General features: G+C 36.6%; 1 protein-coding gene across 1 annotated transcript; it reads left to right on the top strand.

The window, feature by feature from the left end:
* Window positions 1-13,554: 13,554 nt before the first annotated feature.
* On the top strand, window positions 13,555-20,256 carry bscl2l (BSCL2 lipid droplet biogenesis associated, seipin, like). Its single transcript, XM_026918268.3, has 8 exons — window positions 13,555-14,120; window positions 14,958-15,027; window positions 15,199-15,342; window positions 15,491-15,625; window positions 18,347-18,444; window positions 18,530-18,653; window positions 18,761-18,857; window positions 19,025-20,256. The coding sequence occupies exons 1-8, from the start codon at window positions 13,873-13,875 to the stop codon at window positions 19,153-19,155; spliced, it is 1,047 nt and encodes a 348-aa protein (XP_026774069.1). The 5' UTR covers window positions 13,555-13,872; the 3' UTR covers window positions 19,156-20,256.
* Window positions 20,257-20,540: the final 284 nt, after the last annotated feature.

Consider the following 20,540-nt stretch of genomic DNA (forward strand, 5'->3'; position numbering starts at 1 on the left):
GAGCAGGAGGAGAATTTCATCAGTGCACCAAGGAAATTAACTGTAGCGCATTCCCATTTGGGCCTGAATGTGCATTCCAGATCTTAATGATAGCTAATTTCTCCTTTTCACAGTCTCTACATGTTGCCCTGAAAGTCTAAGTTGATTTATTATAGCTATTTCATACAATGCTTAGATGATCTGTCCAGCTGAGATAAAGACGTTTCTTTGTATGTCTTTGTATATCGTTTGTTTTTCAAGAGTGGCTACTGTCTGATAATAATACAGTCAATGTAATCTTGTTCTCTGAAACTTTGACCTTTCTACAGCAAGGTAAATGTAATAGTGAGTACAAAAAATAGACAGCCAGTTCACCACCATACACCAGACAATACTACATCTATCCAACATTTAAACCACAAGAGTCAGCATGTTTTTCCATACAGAATACACAGAATATGTACACTGTAAATGTGCAATGTTAAGAAAGTCACATGTGTAATGTTAAAATATCCAATAGTACAGTACAGTAATGACAGACGTTTGTGTTTTAAATGTTCCTAATGAGGTTATTGAGCCACCCGATAGCTTGGGAGTTTTAAAATTGTGAAATGCTTTTGTTGAGTCAAGGCAGTTTTTAAATACAATGTATAGGCATATTGGTGGATTATTAAAGCAAAATCTGTTCATTTTGTTTGTTAAAATATTTGACCATTTATCATATATTTTTGCCTGTAAAGAATCAGATATCACTTGCACAGGGCCATTTCTTATAAGCAGTATAAGCGCTGGTTGGTTAGGGCCCCCAGACTACCAGGAGGCCCCATGATTTTTAAAATAGATATGTAAAAAAGCACACTTTAGCCTGAACATATATGTGTCAAGGTTCCCTTGTGGTGTGAAAAGAATAGAAATAAAAATGTATGTAACTAATTTGGGTAACTATCATAGCTAATGTAAAAAAGATCATGAAGAAGCAGTGATTGTGAAGCATTCATATCTATCTCATAAACACAAAAAGAAAAAAGCAGAAAGGGAGAAATGGACCCAAAACACTGGTACAAGAAATATAATGCTTAATAATTAACTTGATTTAGTCCATTTGTCCTCTTTCCTGCTTCTGCTTGTTGATGTAATTGAAATAAAAAAAAAAAAAAAACAGTTAGTGCTAACTAGCTAGTGTAAGAAAGTGTTAACACTCGTTTAGTTGCTAGGTCATGAATACTAGCTATGACAACAGTAGCCTATTAAACTTTAAAGATAATCACCACTCAGATGGTTAAAAGATCAATAACCTAGAGAACTATAGCAACATAAGCAGTCACAACCAGTGAAATAATGAGCTTCACCATGCTAAGTAGTGTAATGGTAATTTTTCAGGTGCTAGGAAATATTTTGGGGTGGAATAAGCATTAGAACTAACTGAAAATGATGCAGGTACATTTTTAAGCCAAATTCATCTTTTAATTACTTGTGTATATAGTTCAGTTGTTTTGATTTTTATTGTTTATTAAACTTCCCTTCATCCAAGATCATGAATTATTCATTCTGTTCATTCTTGCATATAAAATAATATGATTGGTGTGGGTGCCAGAGTCCCCCAAATGTTCAGAAACAGCCCTACATTACAACATAATTGCACGTGTGCTTTCACATAGAAGAATTCCTTCTGATCCGTGGATTGCTCACACAATCACATATGCTACATTTGTGCTCACAGGTTTGTAAAATGGTAGGCACCAGGTCCTTCTGTTTATTGTTTACCTAAGCAGTGTAGAACAGCACTTTTTGGAAGCCTGTCATGTCCTTGTACAGGAAGATTTTTATCCATACACCACACCACAAAGGTGACCTAAATAGAGAATGAAATTTTGGTTATATATATTTCAATTTTTCTGTCTCCTCCACTGACCAAAACCCCTTCCCCACCATCGTGAAACTTGAAACAGGTAGCAATGTTCAAGTTCATGTTCAAGAGGACCAAGATCAGTTCTTTGGATCACTCCTGAGCTGGAAATCAGCTTTTTACACTTCGCCACATGTACGAAACATGTGTCTTTCTATTAATTTGAAAACGGATTTGTTTATATAGCCTAGTCCTGCCAAGAGAATTTTTCCTGTTCTAAACTCATCTGATTCAACTCATGAGCTAATTATCTGGCCACCTGTGAGCTGAATCAAGTGTTTTAAAGTGGGAAGCACATTAAACCTGGCAGAACTGAAGTCTGTACTGTTATTACTGTATGTACAGAGATACCCTTGAAAATCATATGACTAACAGCATGACTATTTGGAAGTTTTATATAAAAAGAGGACAGATTCTGGCCAGCAGCTAATGAACTCCATACAACATGCTATCCAAAAATATTCCACCCCTGAAGTTTTGCTACTAAAAGAGAGCTCTCTCTGATTGTGTATGATCAAGCCAATTGCAGTGTCATCACAGCGTGATAATCTGTAGATGTTGTTTTATTTTCCTTTGTCTCTTTTCTTATCTAACCTTTCTTTTCTTTGTATAGTCTCTAATCTATAGGCTGATCTTAGGAGACTTCTGCAGGATTAGGTGTTTCCAAAGGCTCACTTTCAGATCTTTTTTTTTTCATTCCGCATTTCATTCGGTTCATTTCAAGTGTCTGATCAAGTTGTATTCTTCTCACACTTCTACTGCTCAGAGAGAAATACAACTTGGGCAGAGCTGTTTTTCAAGTACTTATTAACTTGCAATAAGTCCACCAAAGTCACCAACAAAGACACACACACTGCAGGATTGAGCACAAAGAACACAAACCTTGCCTGTCTCTGAAATACTGCACCCTTTTGAATGTATGGATTTTCCCAAGATTATTGCATTGAACTTTTTAGAAGCACATAGAGGCTGACTGTGACACTTTAACAATGAACATTCGTATTTTAATTAAGTCTACAAAGAGCTCTTTATATTATACAATAAATGAATGATCTTTGTGGTGCATCCTGTGATGTGAAATCTCTGGTCATAGGAAGAATACAGCCCGACTTTTTTTAATCATGCGCCTTTTTTTATTTTATCTTTCTTCTCCATCACTTTATGTTCTGTGAAATATTCAGCACCTTCAGGACTGATTCATATTTCAAATGTAAATGCTCTTTTATGGTGTTCATGCTAATCAGATGATTGCATGTCATACATTTGTAATGAATTTATGTGCAAAAGCTGGTGGCACTAAAATTACTAAAAGTACATTTTTAATATTTTCTTCTGATGTGTTTAAATAATGCCATTATAACCAAAGCAACAGATTCTTGTATGCCCTTTGAATGGCTTTGTTGAGGGTCTAATGTGAATATATAAATAAACATGAAGACCTCCTTCACTCTCTAGTAATGTCGGTCTTGCATTTTCTTCTCCATTTAATAGATTTGCATTTGTCCTCTTTCCCTGAGAGGCCTTGACCTATGAGGAAATAAAGTAGTACTCAAATGTCTATCACACCAGTGAAAACTCTATCACCTTTCTTCATCCTTTTTGGGTCTTTTCTGGCTACGCTTGACTGGAACACCAAAGCTGGAGTCATGGCTGAGATTTTTAGTGTTATTCAATGCATCTTCCTTTATCAGCACCCATTATGGGCCTTAAACAACTGGTGACAAAGGAATGCAGCAACATACAGTAGCAACAGATCCCTTCATCCATTCCCATCTGTTCCAGCCCATTAGCCCAGGAGATGGGCTTGGGCCTCCAATAAATGCCTTCCAGAATGGTCTAATCCCACTCAGCTCTCCCCAGCTCCCTCCACATGATGACAAACACAACATTGCCACTTCCAGGCTCCAAATTTCAATCCATTCAGACCGAGTGCAATGGAAACAGGAGCGAAGATCCAAATGCCCAGTTTATTAGCAACCGATCTAAAAAAATCACAAAAAAACTAGGCAAATATTTAATATGAGCAGATGCTGCAATGCAGGAAATGAAGAAAGAAAAGGGTAGAATCAAAATCAGACAAAGAATTAAATATGTAGGACAAAAATGCCCATAGAGGGTTAATGAGCCTAAATAGTGAAGGTGGAAATTAAGACGAGATATGTGAGAAATATGGAGAGCCCTGAGAGTAAATGTGGGAATCTGGAAGACCAACACTGTTCAAATTATCTGAATGTGCAAATAAGTTATCTTGTGACAACATGACCTGGGACAATTTAGGATTCATTTATTCTCAGTTTTGGGAACAGACTGAAGGCTGGCTTTATGTGCAATAACAGTTAAGACTGTACTACTGGTGCAAATAAGAAAAAGAACAACATGGCATGTGGAACTTGCATTAGAATGTTCACAATGACTCACAGTCACCTAAAGACAAATCAGAGTCAAGCTTGCATGCTGGGAAAATGAGGGTTTTGCCAATATTTGCTCGAACTGGGCACCCGTCATGCTAAGACTCAGCCAGTGGGCAGTGATTAGTCTTTTAACAACTTTGATGTCAGATTGTTTCTGTTTATATTTGGATTTTCTATTCCGCAAATGTACTCTACACTTATATCATATGGGATGAAAATACATTTTATCATGATCTTGTTCCCAGGGCAACCGCACCATATGCCTGTGCTGTCTTCTGGGATTCATTCTGTTCTCCACCCTCTATCAGGGATTGAATAATTACTATCATTATATGCACCTGTACCTTGCTAATGAGAGTACTTAAACAGTCCACACTCTTAACATTATCTTAACGTTGTTGGACTCTTGCCTGTCTTTTGTCCCTGCCATTTGGACTCACTGTATTGTCCTGTTTATATTGCATGGATAATGTGTGTGCTTTTGGCTTTGTGGAATTTCGTTAAAGCTCTGCCAAATGTGTAAACTCAGAGCTTTTGTTATTAGAGCGAATCCAATAATTATCACAGTATTATTCATAATCTACAAAATAGGTCAAATCACAAGCAGGCAACATCAAACAAGTATAATCCGTAATTGTAATACGTGAAAAATAAGCAAGGGTCTAAAGCAGGAAGTAATGGGAACACAGGACCAAGAAAACAAGGCTCAGAAATGCACAATAACAATCGACACGACTTTGCAACAATACTAGAATTCTGAGAGGAGGAACTAAATATATTTCCATAATGTCAAAATATATAAAACATAAGTACAAGTAATAGTTTTATTTTGTTACATTTATGGCAAGATATTTACTATATACTATTTCAAATTAACACATTTCATAAAATACTGTATATATGTACATACACTATATGGCCAAAAGTGGCCAAATGTGTACACCTGACCTTCAGACCCATACGTGCCCATTCCAAAATCTTGGGCATTAAAATGCAGTTGGTCTCCTCTTTGCTGTTATAACAGGCTCCACTCTTCTAGGAAGGCTTTCCACTTGATGTTGGAATGTGGCTATGGGGATTTCTGCCCATTCAGCCTCAAGTGCATACAATCTGTAACAAGAAGGAATAGACTTGGTGGCAGAGGCATCCCCATTCTACTAAAATTTTGTACATGAAGACACTGGAATGTCAAAGCATTTTTGTGTCCTTTTGGTATCCAGGGAATAGGAGAGGTTTTGACTTTCCTCTGTTGGTCTGATGGGCATTAAAACTTTTATTATATAGGCAATAAAACGAGTCAATGGTAAGTGCTTATTATTGGTCCTGGTTACAAGGAAAATTTAAGCAATTATAATTTTTTGGAATAATGTGACTCTATTGAATAAAATATATGAAAATAAAAGAATCTATAAAATTTTAAAAATAATCCAAATAATCTAAACCCAAATCCAAAGCCTGTTTTAAGAAACAATTGTAAATGCATGCATTTAAAAAAACATAGGAAAAAAGGGAAACGATGAAGTACTTCGCAGCCGCCACAAAAGGCAAAACTTCACACAGCAATTCAGAGCTAAGTGTTTACACTGAGGGCTGGTTTGGCATTTTCAGTAGGCTGTCGATGTTAATAGCTCCATTAACTCACCAGATCTAGTCACCCCTCACTAATTTATTCATGAGCATGCCAGAATCACAGCCTTTGAAACGTGCAATTGACCTTTAGATTGGCTTTCTGTGGTGAGGTACGAAAGGAAACAGGCACCAGGATGCCACAGTTGGAGTCATTACACATTTTAACACATTGGACACCATGCTAACTAGCATCAGTGGCATATGTTCAGTTTGCTCAATGTACACCTGTACTGAGTTCATTTGTATTAAAAGCAAAATGTTTTTGTTTGTTTTTTTTCCCCAAAAGCATCTGTGGCAGTTAATTAAAATGCAACCGCATATGGAAGGTAGATGCAATGAAGCATTTGATGAATTATGATTAATAAACATGTTAATAAAGCATGGCTTAATAAAGTGTTAATGAGATCTTTTTCTTTTGTGCCAGTGAGTCTTGTATCTGTTGTCCCTGTCTTTTGTAAATGTAGTGCAGGGTTATGCCAAATGATTTCATGAATATTTAATGTCACACCTACACACTCCTCAGAAGACACAGTAGTGCAAAAATGGCCAATGCATTCAAGCTTTATTGTTATAATTTATATTATACTGTCTTCAGACTTCACTGAACCATAACCAACATTTCACGAGACCAGAAGGCTACATAATTTCAGTGTCGATTTTGTTCTTGATTGCCATCTGGACCTCCACATTTTTCATGTTTTTCTTAAATCAACACATAGAAATGGGTGACAAATTAAAGAAAAAACAACATAGAGGGTGTTGAGCCACCATGAGCCTCCAGAACAGTTTCACTACACCTTGGCACATATTCTACAAGTCCCTGGAAATGTACTGGAGAGATGAACACCATAATAGGATAAAGGTGATCAGTCAAAACTTTGTACTGATTTGCAGTGATCCTTCCATCTAAGGGAACGAGTGAACTCAAACCATGCCAGCCAACAACAGAGCCACTGATTTTCCTTAAAGTTTTTTCACTTATCTGTATGGTATGTCTGAAACTAATGATTCTGTTTCAAAGTGTTTTGCTGATTAATTATGCAATAATAATAATAATAATAATAATAATAATCCAAACAGCCAATTATGTAGAGGCACCAGCAGCACAATTAATGCATATAATTATGCAGATACAGCACAGCTATTATGCAGACATGGCACAGTCACAGTATGATCCCAGTGACTTTGACAGTGCCATGATTGTTAGCACCAGAAAATCTCCTGGAATTTTCACACGCAACAGTCTCATATATGTGTGTGTGTGTGTGTGTGTGTGTGTGTATATATATATATATATATACACATACGCACACACACATACTCACCACTTTATTAGGAACACTATACTAATACTGGGTAGGGCCTCCCTTTGCTCTCAAATTCTCAGCTTCAATTCTTCGTGGAATGGATTCCACAAGATGTTGAAAACATTCCTTTGAGATTCTGGTCCATATTGACATGATTGCATCAGGCATTTCCTGCAGATTTTGCACTTTCATGCTAAGAATTTCCCATTCTACTAAATCCCAAAGGTGTTCTACTGGATTCAGATCCAGTGACTGGGAAGGCCACTGAAGAATATTGACCTCATTGTCATGTTCATGAAACCAGTTTGAGACAACTTTTGCTTTGTGACATGGTGCATTATCATGCTGAACGTAGCCATTAGAAGATGGGTAAATTGTGGCCATGGAGGGATGCACACGATCAGCAAATTGGCTGTGGCATTGAAGTGATGATTGATTGGTATTAAAGGGCCCAAAGTGTCCCAAGAAAACATTCCCCACACTATTACACCACCTCCACCAGCCTGGACTGTTGACAAAAGGCAGGTTGGGTCTATTGGTGTCGGAGCCTGTGTCGCCTGCAGCCTCAGCTTTCTGTTCTTGGCTGACAGAAATGGAACCCGACATGGTCTTCTGCTGTTGTAGCCCATCCGCCTCAAGGTATGACATGTTGTGCATGCTGAGATGCTACATTTGTTAGAGTGGTTATCTGAGTTACTGTAGCCTTTCTGTCAGCTAGAACCAGTCTGGCCATTCTCTGTTGACCTCTCTCTTCAACAAGGCGTTTCTGTCTGCAGAACTGCTGCTCACTGGATGTTATTTCTTTATTGCACCATTCTGAGTAAACTCTAGAGACTGTCTGCATAAAAATCTGTTGCGTGTGTGTGTTTATATATATGTATATGCGTGGATGTCATTAATTTACTCCATGCACCATCTTTTTTTTTTCAAGCTGATCTGAATGAAGCTAATTGTCCTTCAAGGCTATGCACAGGAGAGTGGAGATGAGAATACATACTATTTAACCAGCTAACAGCTAACATAATGCCATTGCCATAATGCTAGCAGACATCGATTCTATTCTGCTGGATAAAGTTATGTGGACAGTATGTTGTTACAATGTCTTTGATGACTCTCTGAATATTATGGACAGTTCCTATGTACAGTATGTTTTAAGATGATGTTGCAGTTATGACTCTGAGAGGGCATTCAACAACATTGATATTTGGTCCTGTATTGGTTTGATATCATGTAAACTGTAATATAGTAGCAGGAAGACATTTTTTGTAATGTTCTGAGGTAGTCAGGAAAAGGATGCTTTACTGCACCTTATGTTGTAACATCCTTATAATTTTAAAGGATGTTCAGAGGACACCCTAAGAATATCATTTTGTTAGCTGGCTATTTGTTAATACATATTTACAATAAATTAATATTTACATAATAGCCTGACCAAGTAACATTATTTGTTTGAAGTTAATCTTAAAGGTGCAGTTTGTAAAGTTTTTCCAAACCCATACTAAGCATATAATGTCAACGATACATCAGAAATAACATGATTTGCTAAATTGCAATGGAAGGGCTCTTGATAGTTGCCTCTTTCAGGTTTTTGTTTAAATTCTTGGTACAATATTGCAAACTCTTCATACTCATATGAGTTTAATATTAAGAGAATATTTTTTCAATAGAAACAGGGGTTTTCCATGAAAATGGTGGAGACAGTGTGTGCTCACAGTGTTCCTTTCCACTATAGTTTCTCAAAATGTTTCACATATTGACAAATAATAATCTATAAAAGTTAAATGGAAAAATGTGTGGTTGTATATATACATATAAATGTACAGTATATATACAGTATAAATGCAGTGTCCATTGCCTACGTTGACAAACAATGTTCACAAAAACAGTTCAAAATAAAATCACATGGATGGAAATCTGGCTAGTGTGAATACCATCATCATGTTTTAGAAGCTTATTTGACATGATTAAAATTGACAGTTGCAAAAATTGACACATGACCTTATGCCAACATTTATTATGCAGAATCAAACAAACCCATGTTAGCTTATATTATCTAAATGACATCTAGACAGACGTATGCATGGAGAAGTCTGAAACTTTTAATTACATGTGTCTTTATGTTACCTTTCATACCATAATAGACTGAATTATGTAGAAAAGCAATATAGATTTAAAGATGTAGTTTGCAATTCCTAGACCTATAATATTTGTATAATTCCAAAGGTAAAACTGCTTTTTGCAGTATATATATGTATATGTATATGTCTTTGTCTTTATGTATATGTCTATTTTGTCTTTGAAAACTAATACTTAGCAGCAGCTCGTATGAATGGTAGCTTTGTTTAAGCTGTCAACTCATTTACATGAATTCAGTCACACATTATGCATGCCTGTCACTCTGTATCTAGCACTGAGTTTATGCATGTGTGTAGCAGATACCTTAGACAACACATCACTGTTTTGGTATAGAATAAGCCTCAAAATCCCTGCCTTGATTTGTCATTCCCCAAATAGAGCTGGAGAAGAGCACATTCAGAGAACAGTGTATCCTTCCCCTTCTTGTAATGTCACCGAAGCAGCCCAAGTTGATTTGTTTCCTATAACCAAACCTCCCAAAGAGTTTTATTCCGCATACTAGAGTAATTTACTTGACAAAAACACATCATACTTACAACAACATATCATACTTTTATCAGATTATAGCTGCATTTAATGTGACTATAAACTGATCACCTACATTATAGCAGCTATAAACACTCATTCCTTCACCAGGGATATTTTAAAACTGCTATCCTTTATATGTTCAATAGGACATTTGCTTATACCAAATAATCAACTTATAGGCAATGTTCTGAACACAATCACAGTTTTTTACAGTATGTTAATGCTGAAAGTTCTAAACCACAGAACCAAGCAGATGGCATATAAAGGTACAAATGCACAAAGTGCCACTACATTGTAATTAGAGTCTGTGCTAGAAAATTGATGACAGAAAATAATGTTTTCATAATGATTTCCCTACACGTTCAGGTCACAGGACTGCTCAGTGACATCTGGCAGGTCCCAAGAGAAAGGATAATGAGAGAGGCAGAGAAAGGAGAGTGACTATGAGGCATACTCACAAGGGTCACAGCTGGTTTTATTAGTAATGTGCATTGAGAAATCAACCACATAGGAGGGGGCCACCTTTCACAGCATGGTACATACGGTGTGTTCCAGTTTGTTAAGAAATTGGCTATTAATTTCCTTGGGTTTTTTTTGTATTGTTAAGCTGCAGAAAATGACTAAATTAATAAACTGAAGCAAACTATGTAAGGGGAATGGAAACTAACAAACTTCATCAGGGACATTTTTGTACCATAGATAGATTTTTTTTGTTGAAATATCTAATAGATTGTATTGTTTATAGTTTTTTGTATGATGCATTTAATCTATTATACTCTAATAGGTACTGTTTGAAAAAAAAATTCAGTATTGTCATCATCAAATCATGGACATTAAATATTACACAGTTGTTGAAGGTGAGATAACAATTATGGAGCTGGCAAAAATGCTGCTGCCCAAACCACCAATCAGGGTACAGTATGAGAATGCCCTCTGGTGGAATATACAGTCACACTCGCATACATCTGACATTCACAGAGCTCGCTTCATTCCCTGCTGCGAGCTGCTCTAATTTAATTGGTAGCTGCCAGTCAAAGCTTCTCTGCTCTTCTCAGTAACACTAATAATAACACCTTACCTGTGGCCATAATAATTAATATCACCTTGCATAGGAGGTCATATGACCTATCCCATGGTACAAAATTATATTTGTGTGTGTGTGTTTTTTCAGAAATGTGGCAGTCCTTTCCTCTCCTTTGAGATGATTGTTTGCAAGGGCTTGACATTTCAAAGTTGCCTGGCATTTAAGAGAACCCAGCAGTGTGAACACTGTTGCCGATGATGTGGGTAGCCTTTATTGGTTGAAGCTGACTGGCAGGGCTGTTGCTGAACCTTTTGGGGCCTTAAGTGAGACCCGAATTGGTTACTACTTTACATATTTTTTTTTAAATCCTGCATTCTTATGACGACCCCCTAGGGATGCAGGAAGGCATTTACATTGGGGGTGCTGGAATTTTAAGCAGCATACGTGACATTATGTGCCATGTGTTCGGTAATTTTGGTTCGATGGGGATCCTGAAAAAGTCTGATATTGACTTTTGCGACATTATGGTTGCAATTTGCTAAGGCAATTACCTAGTACTGTACCTATTTTATTTCAACAATGCATGACTGCACATCAACAACAAATATCAACATCCAAAGTGAAAGGTTTAATGTCAATTTGAATAAATTACAAATAACCCATAAAATAAAACTACTATCTCTGGCATACAGTACAAACTCAAAGATTACTCAAAATACTCTATTTTTTTATTTGTTTATCTATATATTATTGTTATTATTTTAGCAGTTAAAGTCGCTGTTCCATTTAAAAGAATCCTGAAATCAGGGTTGCTGAAGTACCCTCAGCACCCCCACTTCCCACTTCCCTGGCCCTAAGCGTGTTCTTATATTGCTTATAGCTATAAATCGCCTTGCTGCCTGACATGAGAAGTGCTGCCTAACATTAAAGTACATCCTCCTCACCACTGCAGCCATTCCAGTGGGTCTCTGTGTTTTTGACGTTGGTGCCACTTATAGAAGTTGCATCTCTCTGTCTCTCTCCCTCTCTCTTGCAGCACAAGCATTACTGTCAGTGCTATCCTAGCATCTTAGCTGGCATAGATTACAAACAAACACACTGAGACCAAAAAATTCAACTGGGATCTCAAATTGGAGCCTGTGGTGAAACTGATTAATTGCTTTCAAAGGGAAACATTGGCGCAAGCAAAATTATCTGCTGACCCTCTTTTCCTACATCAAACACTGTCCACACTTTGGGAACTGATGCCCTGTGAATGTTTCTTTCTTTTTTTTTTTTTTTTTGTACACATCAGGTCTCATACATCAGTGATTAGGCTCATGTGTACTGTCAGTGGAAAAATTGCAATGGACATGTACCGTGTTCAAAGACAAATATAACATAATTAAATTTAAATAGGGAAATGCATTTACCTCAGACAAAAGCAATCACTCATCATGCTTGATGACTTAATTTAGCATGCAGCTGCGCTACCCTATGTAATTTATTTCCTTATCATTCAACAAGCATAATGAAAGTTAAAATTAGTTTCTTGTAGATAACATACAACACCTCAGTAATCAGAGACCTCAGAGACTGATAATTGAGGGACATTGTATAGTGGCTCCTAGACAGAATAGTATAAATGAACAAAGCACTGGCTTGTTCAATATTGTTGCTTCTTTGCGGATCTAAATCTGTGTTTACAGAAATGACTTACTGATTGTTGTGCATCTGCAATGAAATCCTAAAGTCTAGGCTGAATCCCAAATGACTTCTTACTCCCTAAGTGGACTATATATAGAATATAAAATAATGGCTTGTACACTACGCAGTGGAGTATATGTCCAGTCATGAGATATGTATTTATTTGAAGAATCTAATGGTAAATTTAAAAAGTGATGTGAAATACAGATAGGGTGGTCTTTCAACGTTTTGGACATATACACCGATCCAGATTGTAACAATATTTCACAATGTCCTAGGTACTTCTGTTCCTTTTTTCTCATGTCTAATGAGAATTCTACTTGGACATTTAAAAGCACATGCTTTCATTGCAGCATTCCTTGTGTTCTTGCATCACATGCTGGTCATGAACTCTTCCACACTAGGGTAAGTGTCAGTGTCTGCATCTGAAATCACATACTTTTACTCAAAATAGCACACCAGAAAAATTAGTATGTCTGAAACCAAAGCAGTCATATAGTAAATGAAAAGCACCAGGAGGACCATTAAATGTTCTGTTAAAAATTTAAAATGAGTTCTAATAGTGATAAAATTTGTGATACGAAGATGCTATGAGGTAGTCAGTCAACTTGGAGAAGGTAGCAGTCATACTGAAACAGTTTTGGACAAAGTATTATTGTGCTTTGCTGTACTTTCAGAACATATTACAGTACATATGTTTTCACTTCCGTGTACCTGTGGGCTGAGGATAATCCTGTGGAATAGCTTGCAGAATGTTTCAAGGTTGTAAGGGCAACTAGTTGTGTCACTGAAATCTGTACAAAAAGTCCCACACCCATTTGAATGCCAGGAGGATGGTACATTATAAGTAGCAGTGTAGTATGTTTTGCTTTTGGGACACAGAGTAAGTGTTTTCCAGCCTCTTGCCCTTTTCCCTGGATGAGACAACAGAGAAAAAGAGATCACGCTGCTAAGTCTGCTACTATAAAGCTTGGGCTCTCGTAGTGATTAGTACAAAGATTGTTTGGAAGATGAACAGAAATTAATCAAGAGCTGAAGACAAGTGGTGCCACATGGGCAGTCATGAGGAACATCTCTTTGTGGGGATTGTGGAGAAACAAGAAGAATGTTAATCTGCGAATGTGTGTCAAGTTTTTATGTCAAGAGTTCATCATGTGCTAAGAGTGAACTGATGTAAGGGTACTGAAAAGGACAAGAACGAGCTGAGGAAAACCTTCAGTCTATGAGAAAGGAAAGAGAAAAGACAATAGAAATCACAGCTCAGAGATGGAGGACTTGAACACAGAGGGCCCTAGCATACATGAGCTGAATACAGAGATTGGGGACCTCCTGCTCCAATTCCACAAAGTGATAACTGGACTGGGTCTAAGGATCAAACAGAAAGTCGTGCAGACTGCCAGTGTCCTGTGTATGCTTCAGCTGCTGATATTTGTGGCCATTTTTCTCTATGTCAGTTTCTATTACACTTTCATGCCCACCGCAAGCTTCGTCACTCCTGTGCACTTCTATTACAGGTGAGAGTTTTAATATGTACCATACAGTTCAAATATTCCAAGACTGAAGGACAGTTAGCATTCCAAGTCAAGCATTTTGCTAGATATGATTAAAAAATGCTTATCCCTTTGAGAAGTGTCAAACTGCAATTAAAAAGTCCTAGTATAAGTATACTTACTTACTTGTACTAGTATAAGTAGGGAATTAAACACAATGGGGCATACCATTATATGAATATAATCAATGCCAGGGTGGTGCGATGTGACCCTTGGCTAAGCAGAGTTACTGTTACCATGCTAAAGTTGATCGTTTTGCAATAACAGCATATCCTGAAGTGTTTTGTTCCTCTTATATCACAATTTGCAATGATTACTTTTTACCTATTTATAGTGGCATTTAATGTTGCAGAACACCCGCAAAACAAGTTTGTTCCAGTTATACCTTAGGTTAACAGCTATAAACAATCATTCCCTCATTTGCCTCTCTTTTTTCTCTCTTTAAGTTAATAAGACAAAAAGAATCTGCGTCTGAAATTTAAAGTTACAGCTTTACCTCTGGCTGATACAAAGCACTGACACTGGAGACTCCTTCAAAAAATGCAAAATAAACATCTCCACACAGAAAGCTTCACAATATCAATGATTACACACATTTTTAAATATGGTCATGTGGAGCATCCACCATACGATTTCTGGTGTAAACTGTTACTATTGAAACAATAACGTATTAGAATGAGCTGTAACTATAATCAGAGCTTTAACACCTTCTGGCCAATCCAAATTGAGCATTCAACAGCACTGTTATATAAATACTGTTTGGCCCTTACTCATCCTAATGATTGCTTGATTGTCCAGCAGAACGGTCTCGGACTCTGTCTGTTCCTTTCCTGTGGCCAACTTCTCACTGCTAAACAACGGCAAGAAACAGGTGACCTCATATTCTTGTAGTCTTATACTTATCTAATTCTTCCTTACTGACTTGTATGTAGATATGCAAAAAATTTTAAGTTAAATTTATAATTGTTGTTGCATCTTTATTATTGTTGTGTTGGTTTTAACCTCTTCACACCACTCATACCCTTTTTTGGACTAAATGTAGGTAATGACACCTGGTCAGCCCTATCAGATCACACTGGACCTGGAAATGCCAGAGTCTCCAACAAACATGGAATTGGGGATGTTCCTGGTGAAGATATCATGTTACTCCTATGATGGACAGACTGTTCATGCTTCAAAGCAAGCTGTGTGTTCGCATACATACGTAAAACACATATGCACAACCATCTTAACCTTCCCATTGTTTGTGCTACATTGCTACTACAGTATCACAAACGATGCACTGCTCACCAAGAATATCTTTCACTGAGCCATATTTTTTGTGGTGATTCTAGACAATGCTTCACTATCGCTCCTACCTGCTGCAGACTCTGGAGACTCTGACGTTGCTTCCTTTGATGCTGATGGGAGTAATTGAGCAGAAGCAGCATGTCCCAGTCGAGCTTTACTCTTCTTATGTAGACAGCTCAGTGAGTATTGGCCTGCACACAGACACAGCTAGATGGTTGTGTCCTAATAACAAGCCATATAATAGAGTATGATCATGTTATATGACTATGCCATATAAAGCCATTGTTTTAAAATGTATTTTATATTAAGGAAAGAGGAAGACTCTCATTTGCCCAGAGTGTGTTATGACCATTTCACATTTCACAACCCACAAATTTCTGCCCTTCCAAACCCATACCCATACTAAATGTCTTGCCACTGGGAGTGTTCATACAGTAATTTTACATCATGATAACTGCCTAAGCTTTTTTCCCAGTCTGTGATATTCCTAAATGAACAGTACCATCTGACATTTTTAAAAAACTTGCACTGAACTATAAATAATGTTATTACCCACTCTAAATACAGATACAGTGCAATTCTCCTTTAAATTTGGAACCTTTTTAAAATAGCTGTCATTACACTGTCTTCCAAATAGCACAATCCACATTTTTGGACCGAATATACTCCCTAATTTGGCAGGTTCCTCTCAAATGGGATGTAGTGATAGTGATTAATCAGCTGTATGGTATGTGCTGAAGACTACGATGTAACTGAAGTATTTCTCCACTGTGTTTTGAACAGAGTTGTCCTGCTTCAGTAATGAACACACACACTACAATGTTAACCTCACAGATATAGAAAAACAATAGTCGCTCTATTAGTTGCTTTTGCCTGCTACTGCAATATGCTAATGTATGCCAGTAAAAGAGTTTTGAGAGATACAGATCTACTCTGATAAACTTGTCATAAAATTTGCTTTGTTATAGATGAAATTGAAACATAATGCCCATAATTAAAATGTAAATATACATGAACTAAATATAAAGTATATATCCGTGTTTTGAAACGTCCTGGAAAAATGTGAGTTGTTGTATGTTAAATCTATATTGGGACAGAATTGGTCATAAACCAAGAAAAGACCTACAGTCAGGAGCAAGTATGTTACAGCTATTGACACATTTATATCAGCTAAGCATTTATCAAAAATAAACCTTCTATAATGATGAATTAATACATGCACTAATCCTTAGCACATCAGGAAGTAATGAAGTGTGTACATAGTCAACTGAGTTATATATGAATAGTTATTAATAATAGTAAATGTGTTGACATCTTGTTAACTCATCTTGTTAATTAGTACCATGAATTGTTTACACTCTAAAGATTCTGGTTGGAAACAATGTAGATCATCCCAAAGGCTATTCATATATGACTCGGTTGGCTGTTAATTTAACAGGCTTAGCTTAGTAGTTAGCTAACGTCAATTTATATTACTAAACCTATGTAGCTCACTTGAAAGGAAGGAGAAGCTAGCGAGATAACACTAGATAGCTAGGTTATGCTCTTACTAAGGAGTTGCCCATAATGGACACTTTTAGCTAGCTTACTTTGTTCAGCTAACAATTGAGTTTATGGCGTCTGGCTGGGCAGCACCTTGGCTTTTAGTTCCACAATGTTGAAATCATAAAACATTATGTCTTGAACACGCCCACAGATAACAAAGTTGTAAGCATCAAGAGACTTGTATGCCTTTTACGAGGGTGAGTCAAAAGAAAACCTTAATTTTTTTTTATTTTGCATTGTTTATTGCAAATAGGTGTCACAAAAGTGTATAATTTTTATACATAATCTCCATTTCATTCAGTGCAAGTGTTCCAGCACTTAATGAATAACTGGATTCCTCTAGAAAAAAGTCATTTCATTTCTAATTTATGTCACACTTTGAAGGATTTCATTTGACTCAGCCTTGTATATGTCTCTAGCATAAATACTCTGAGGTTCTATAAGATATGTATATATGACCGGTCATTGCAGGTTAATCCACAACCTTAGCATCATTTAACCACTGACAGGGCGGCAAGCCATCTAGAGTTACACCATTTGAAAGTGTTAGTTTAGCCGTATAGCATTCCCTGTCTTTTAGCAGCAATCTATAATAATAAGTGGATAACATTTTAGCTAATATAAATCCTATTCCTAAACATTCTAAAATTCTTGATAGATTCTTCAGTCAGATTATTACCAGTCAGCGCCAGGTTGCTAGGCTGCTCAGGTTTTTTGCAACCAGGTTGCATGTGAATCTCTTTTTGTATACAAACACTAAAAGGGCTCTATTATGCCTGCTTTATCATGGACCTAATAGTAAAATGTTACCAAAATCAATCAGAGTAGATTGATTTTGACCATTGGTTTTAATACATATAAAAAGATTAGCAATAACATAAATGCATAAACTTGTAACGTCTTAGTTTCATGTACTATAGTAACACTAACAAACATAGTATGTACTAACAAATATTAAGAACATTAGTTAAGACCTTGGGTGAAGTTAAATATAAGGTGAACAGTATTAAACATAATAAAGTATAAACTGTAAGCACTAGTTAGTTAGCTTAGCTAACCCCTGCCTTAAAGTCTTCATAAAGCCCCTCATGAAATGAAATTGTGCCAGCCTTTTTTAGATGCAGGCAGAGTTTAATCTTTTAATTCCGTTCCAGTTAATGAACTCCACATGGAAAATTGCTCCTCTTCTTTGACGTTTCTGACTTTGCCCCAGAAGGCAACTTTTTCACTATGGTTTAGCCTATAACTTTTTTGATTTAACTTTATAGGTGTGTTAGGAAAGTGGAAGCAGGCAGAGTAGGTCTACAAAAGTTTCCGAGTTTGCACTTTCAGTCTCCTTGTCCCTCTCTCTGCAGTATAAGCCTACCGTTGGAGCTGTTATAGAAATCCACTCTCAGCAAGTTCAGATTTACAAAGCCCAGCTCTACATTCATGCTCACTTCAGTGGCATCAGGTTTGTGTATGTGTGAGAGAGAGAGTGTGTGTGAGAGAGAGAGGTCTGTCTTTAAAGAGAGTGTGACTGAAGTTTCTCAGTACAGGTATGTCCTCTATCACTTCCCCTTCACATCAGCTGTGGTGGGAGTGATGAGTAACTTCATGTTCCTCAGTATGATCATCCTCATTGGCTTTGTGCAGAACAGCAGCTTGTGGCCACATCTACGTGTACGTACTATGAATCTCTGACCAACATGACATAATTTTTTTTACGTCTGTGTTATTTCAAGCTTGCAGTCCATCATATTTCTGGGTGGGGCTTGTGTTAATTACAGTTTGGAAAATGGAATAAACCTAGAGAGAGGAGAGAAGATATACTAGAAGATACATATCAGTGTGAGAGGAACACACACTCTGAGGAAAACTGCACAGGTAATTAATGCACATACATTTATTAATATACACAAATATAAGTATGCATAAATAAGGCTATGGTCAGTGAATATGTGCAGTAGCTATTGAGTAGATAACAGATAACACATCAGACATTGCATAACATCTAAGGCTGTATATAGAAGATTAAAAACTCATTTCCTTAGGCACAAAAACACATTTGTTGGATCCATCTGAAATAAGATCAAGTGACATCATGGATTCCAGTTCTGACAAGATGGAAGAGTCCATTTTTGACACAGAAGTGAAGGAAATGGTTAAGACCAAATTACTTTAAAGACCTTTATGATTAACAGGTTTCATCTGAAGCAGTGGATGGATAGATTGATTTGAAACATAGATTTTTGCCTGATGGATTGTCAGTTTAAGCTCCTAAAACCAAACAGACGGAGAGGTTTAAATAATAAGGGTAAAGGTTATGAGCAGCAAAGGGAAAAGCAAGCTGGAGTTTCAAAGTGTGAGTTTCAGTCATCTAAAAAGTGTGAACACTGGGCCTCATTTATCAAGCTGGATATGAGTGAATTTATTTGTAAATCGTTCGTATGCACATTTACAGAAGAAATTTGGTATTCATGAAAATCCTATTAGTTCAGTAAAATGTTTATCCTATGAGAGTTCCTGAGTTTGCATAAATTTTTTATTAATATATATATAAAATAACTAATATTTTTATTGGTGTAGACATAAATACAAAATCTGCTTCTGAGAAATTCCTTTCCGATTTTGTCATCATTCCGGCTTTCAGTTCTCTGTAAGCTTTACCTTTTGGGGTTTTGTGGGCAAATGACTGTTCATGCAAATGAACTGTTGCGTGCATGTGTTTTGCACATCACAGGTGATTGACATCATCCACGTGAGTATGAATAGAATCAGAGTTACTGCATTAACTTTTGTAAATTTGGCAAAAATGTGTAGTTTGGTGTGGCCTAGGAAAACACACACATGACTTTACTGAAAGATTGATAAATGAAGCCCAGTGTGTGCATGAATGAATTAGAAATAAATTTGTTCCTTATTTAAGTTGATTGCCAAAATGCTCTCATTTGTCACACTTATTAGCCAATGTATACAACATGCAAATCATTGTAAAAATGGAGAAAAAAAAGTTAAACTGTAAAACAGGAAATTTTGTTTGTGTGTTTGTGCAAAATAAGGTTTGCATGTATTTACATGTCCTCTCTTTGTGCTGAAAAAAAACATGGAAAGACATGGATGAACATGCGTTGGCTCTTTGAATAACTACAGCCCTTTTATTTTATTGTATTGTATTTTTTCTTTAGTAAAAGTACACTTTCAGTGATTTTAGTCCCTCAAATGGACAAATACTCAAAAACAAATCATTAACAACTATATTAAAACCTCAGGGAGTATGATATATAATGCTGTAACTAAGACATATTATGTTGTATCTATTCATTCATTCAGTCATTCATTCATTTTCAGTAACAGTTTTATTTTGGTCAGAGTAACAGTGAAGACTATTTATGTTGTCCATAATGAAATTCCTTCAAATTCAGTGCGATGATATTGTCATACTGTATCCTGAATGTGAAAGTTCCAGGAATTCAAGATTAGGAAGCAAGGTATCATGCTTCATATGTGTTATGAATACAGGAATGGATGTCTCGATTTGCATAGTGTGCACCACAACGTTTCCACTTG

This window comes from Pangasianodon hypophthalmus, chromosome 7 (assembly GCF_027358585.1).
Source record: "Pangasianodon hypophthalmus isolate fPanHyp1 chromosome 7, fPanHyp1.pri, whole genome shotgun sequence".
Lineage (NCBI taxonomy): Eukaryota > Metazoa > Chordata > Actinopteri > Siluriformes > Pangasiidae > Pangasianodon > Pangasianodon hypophthalmus.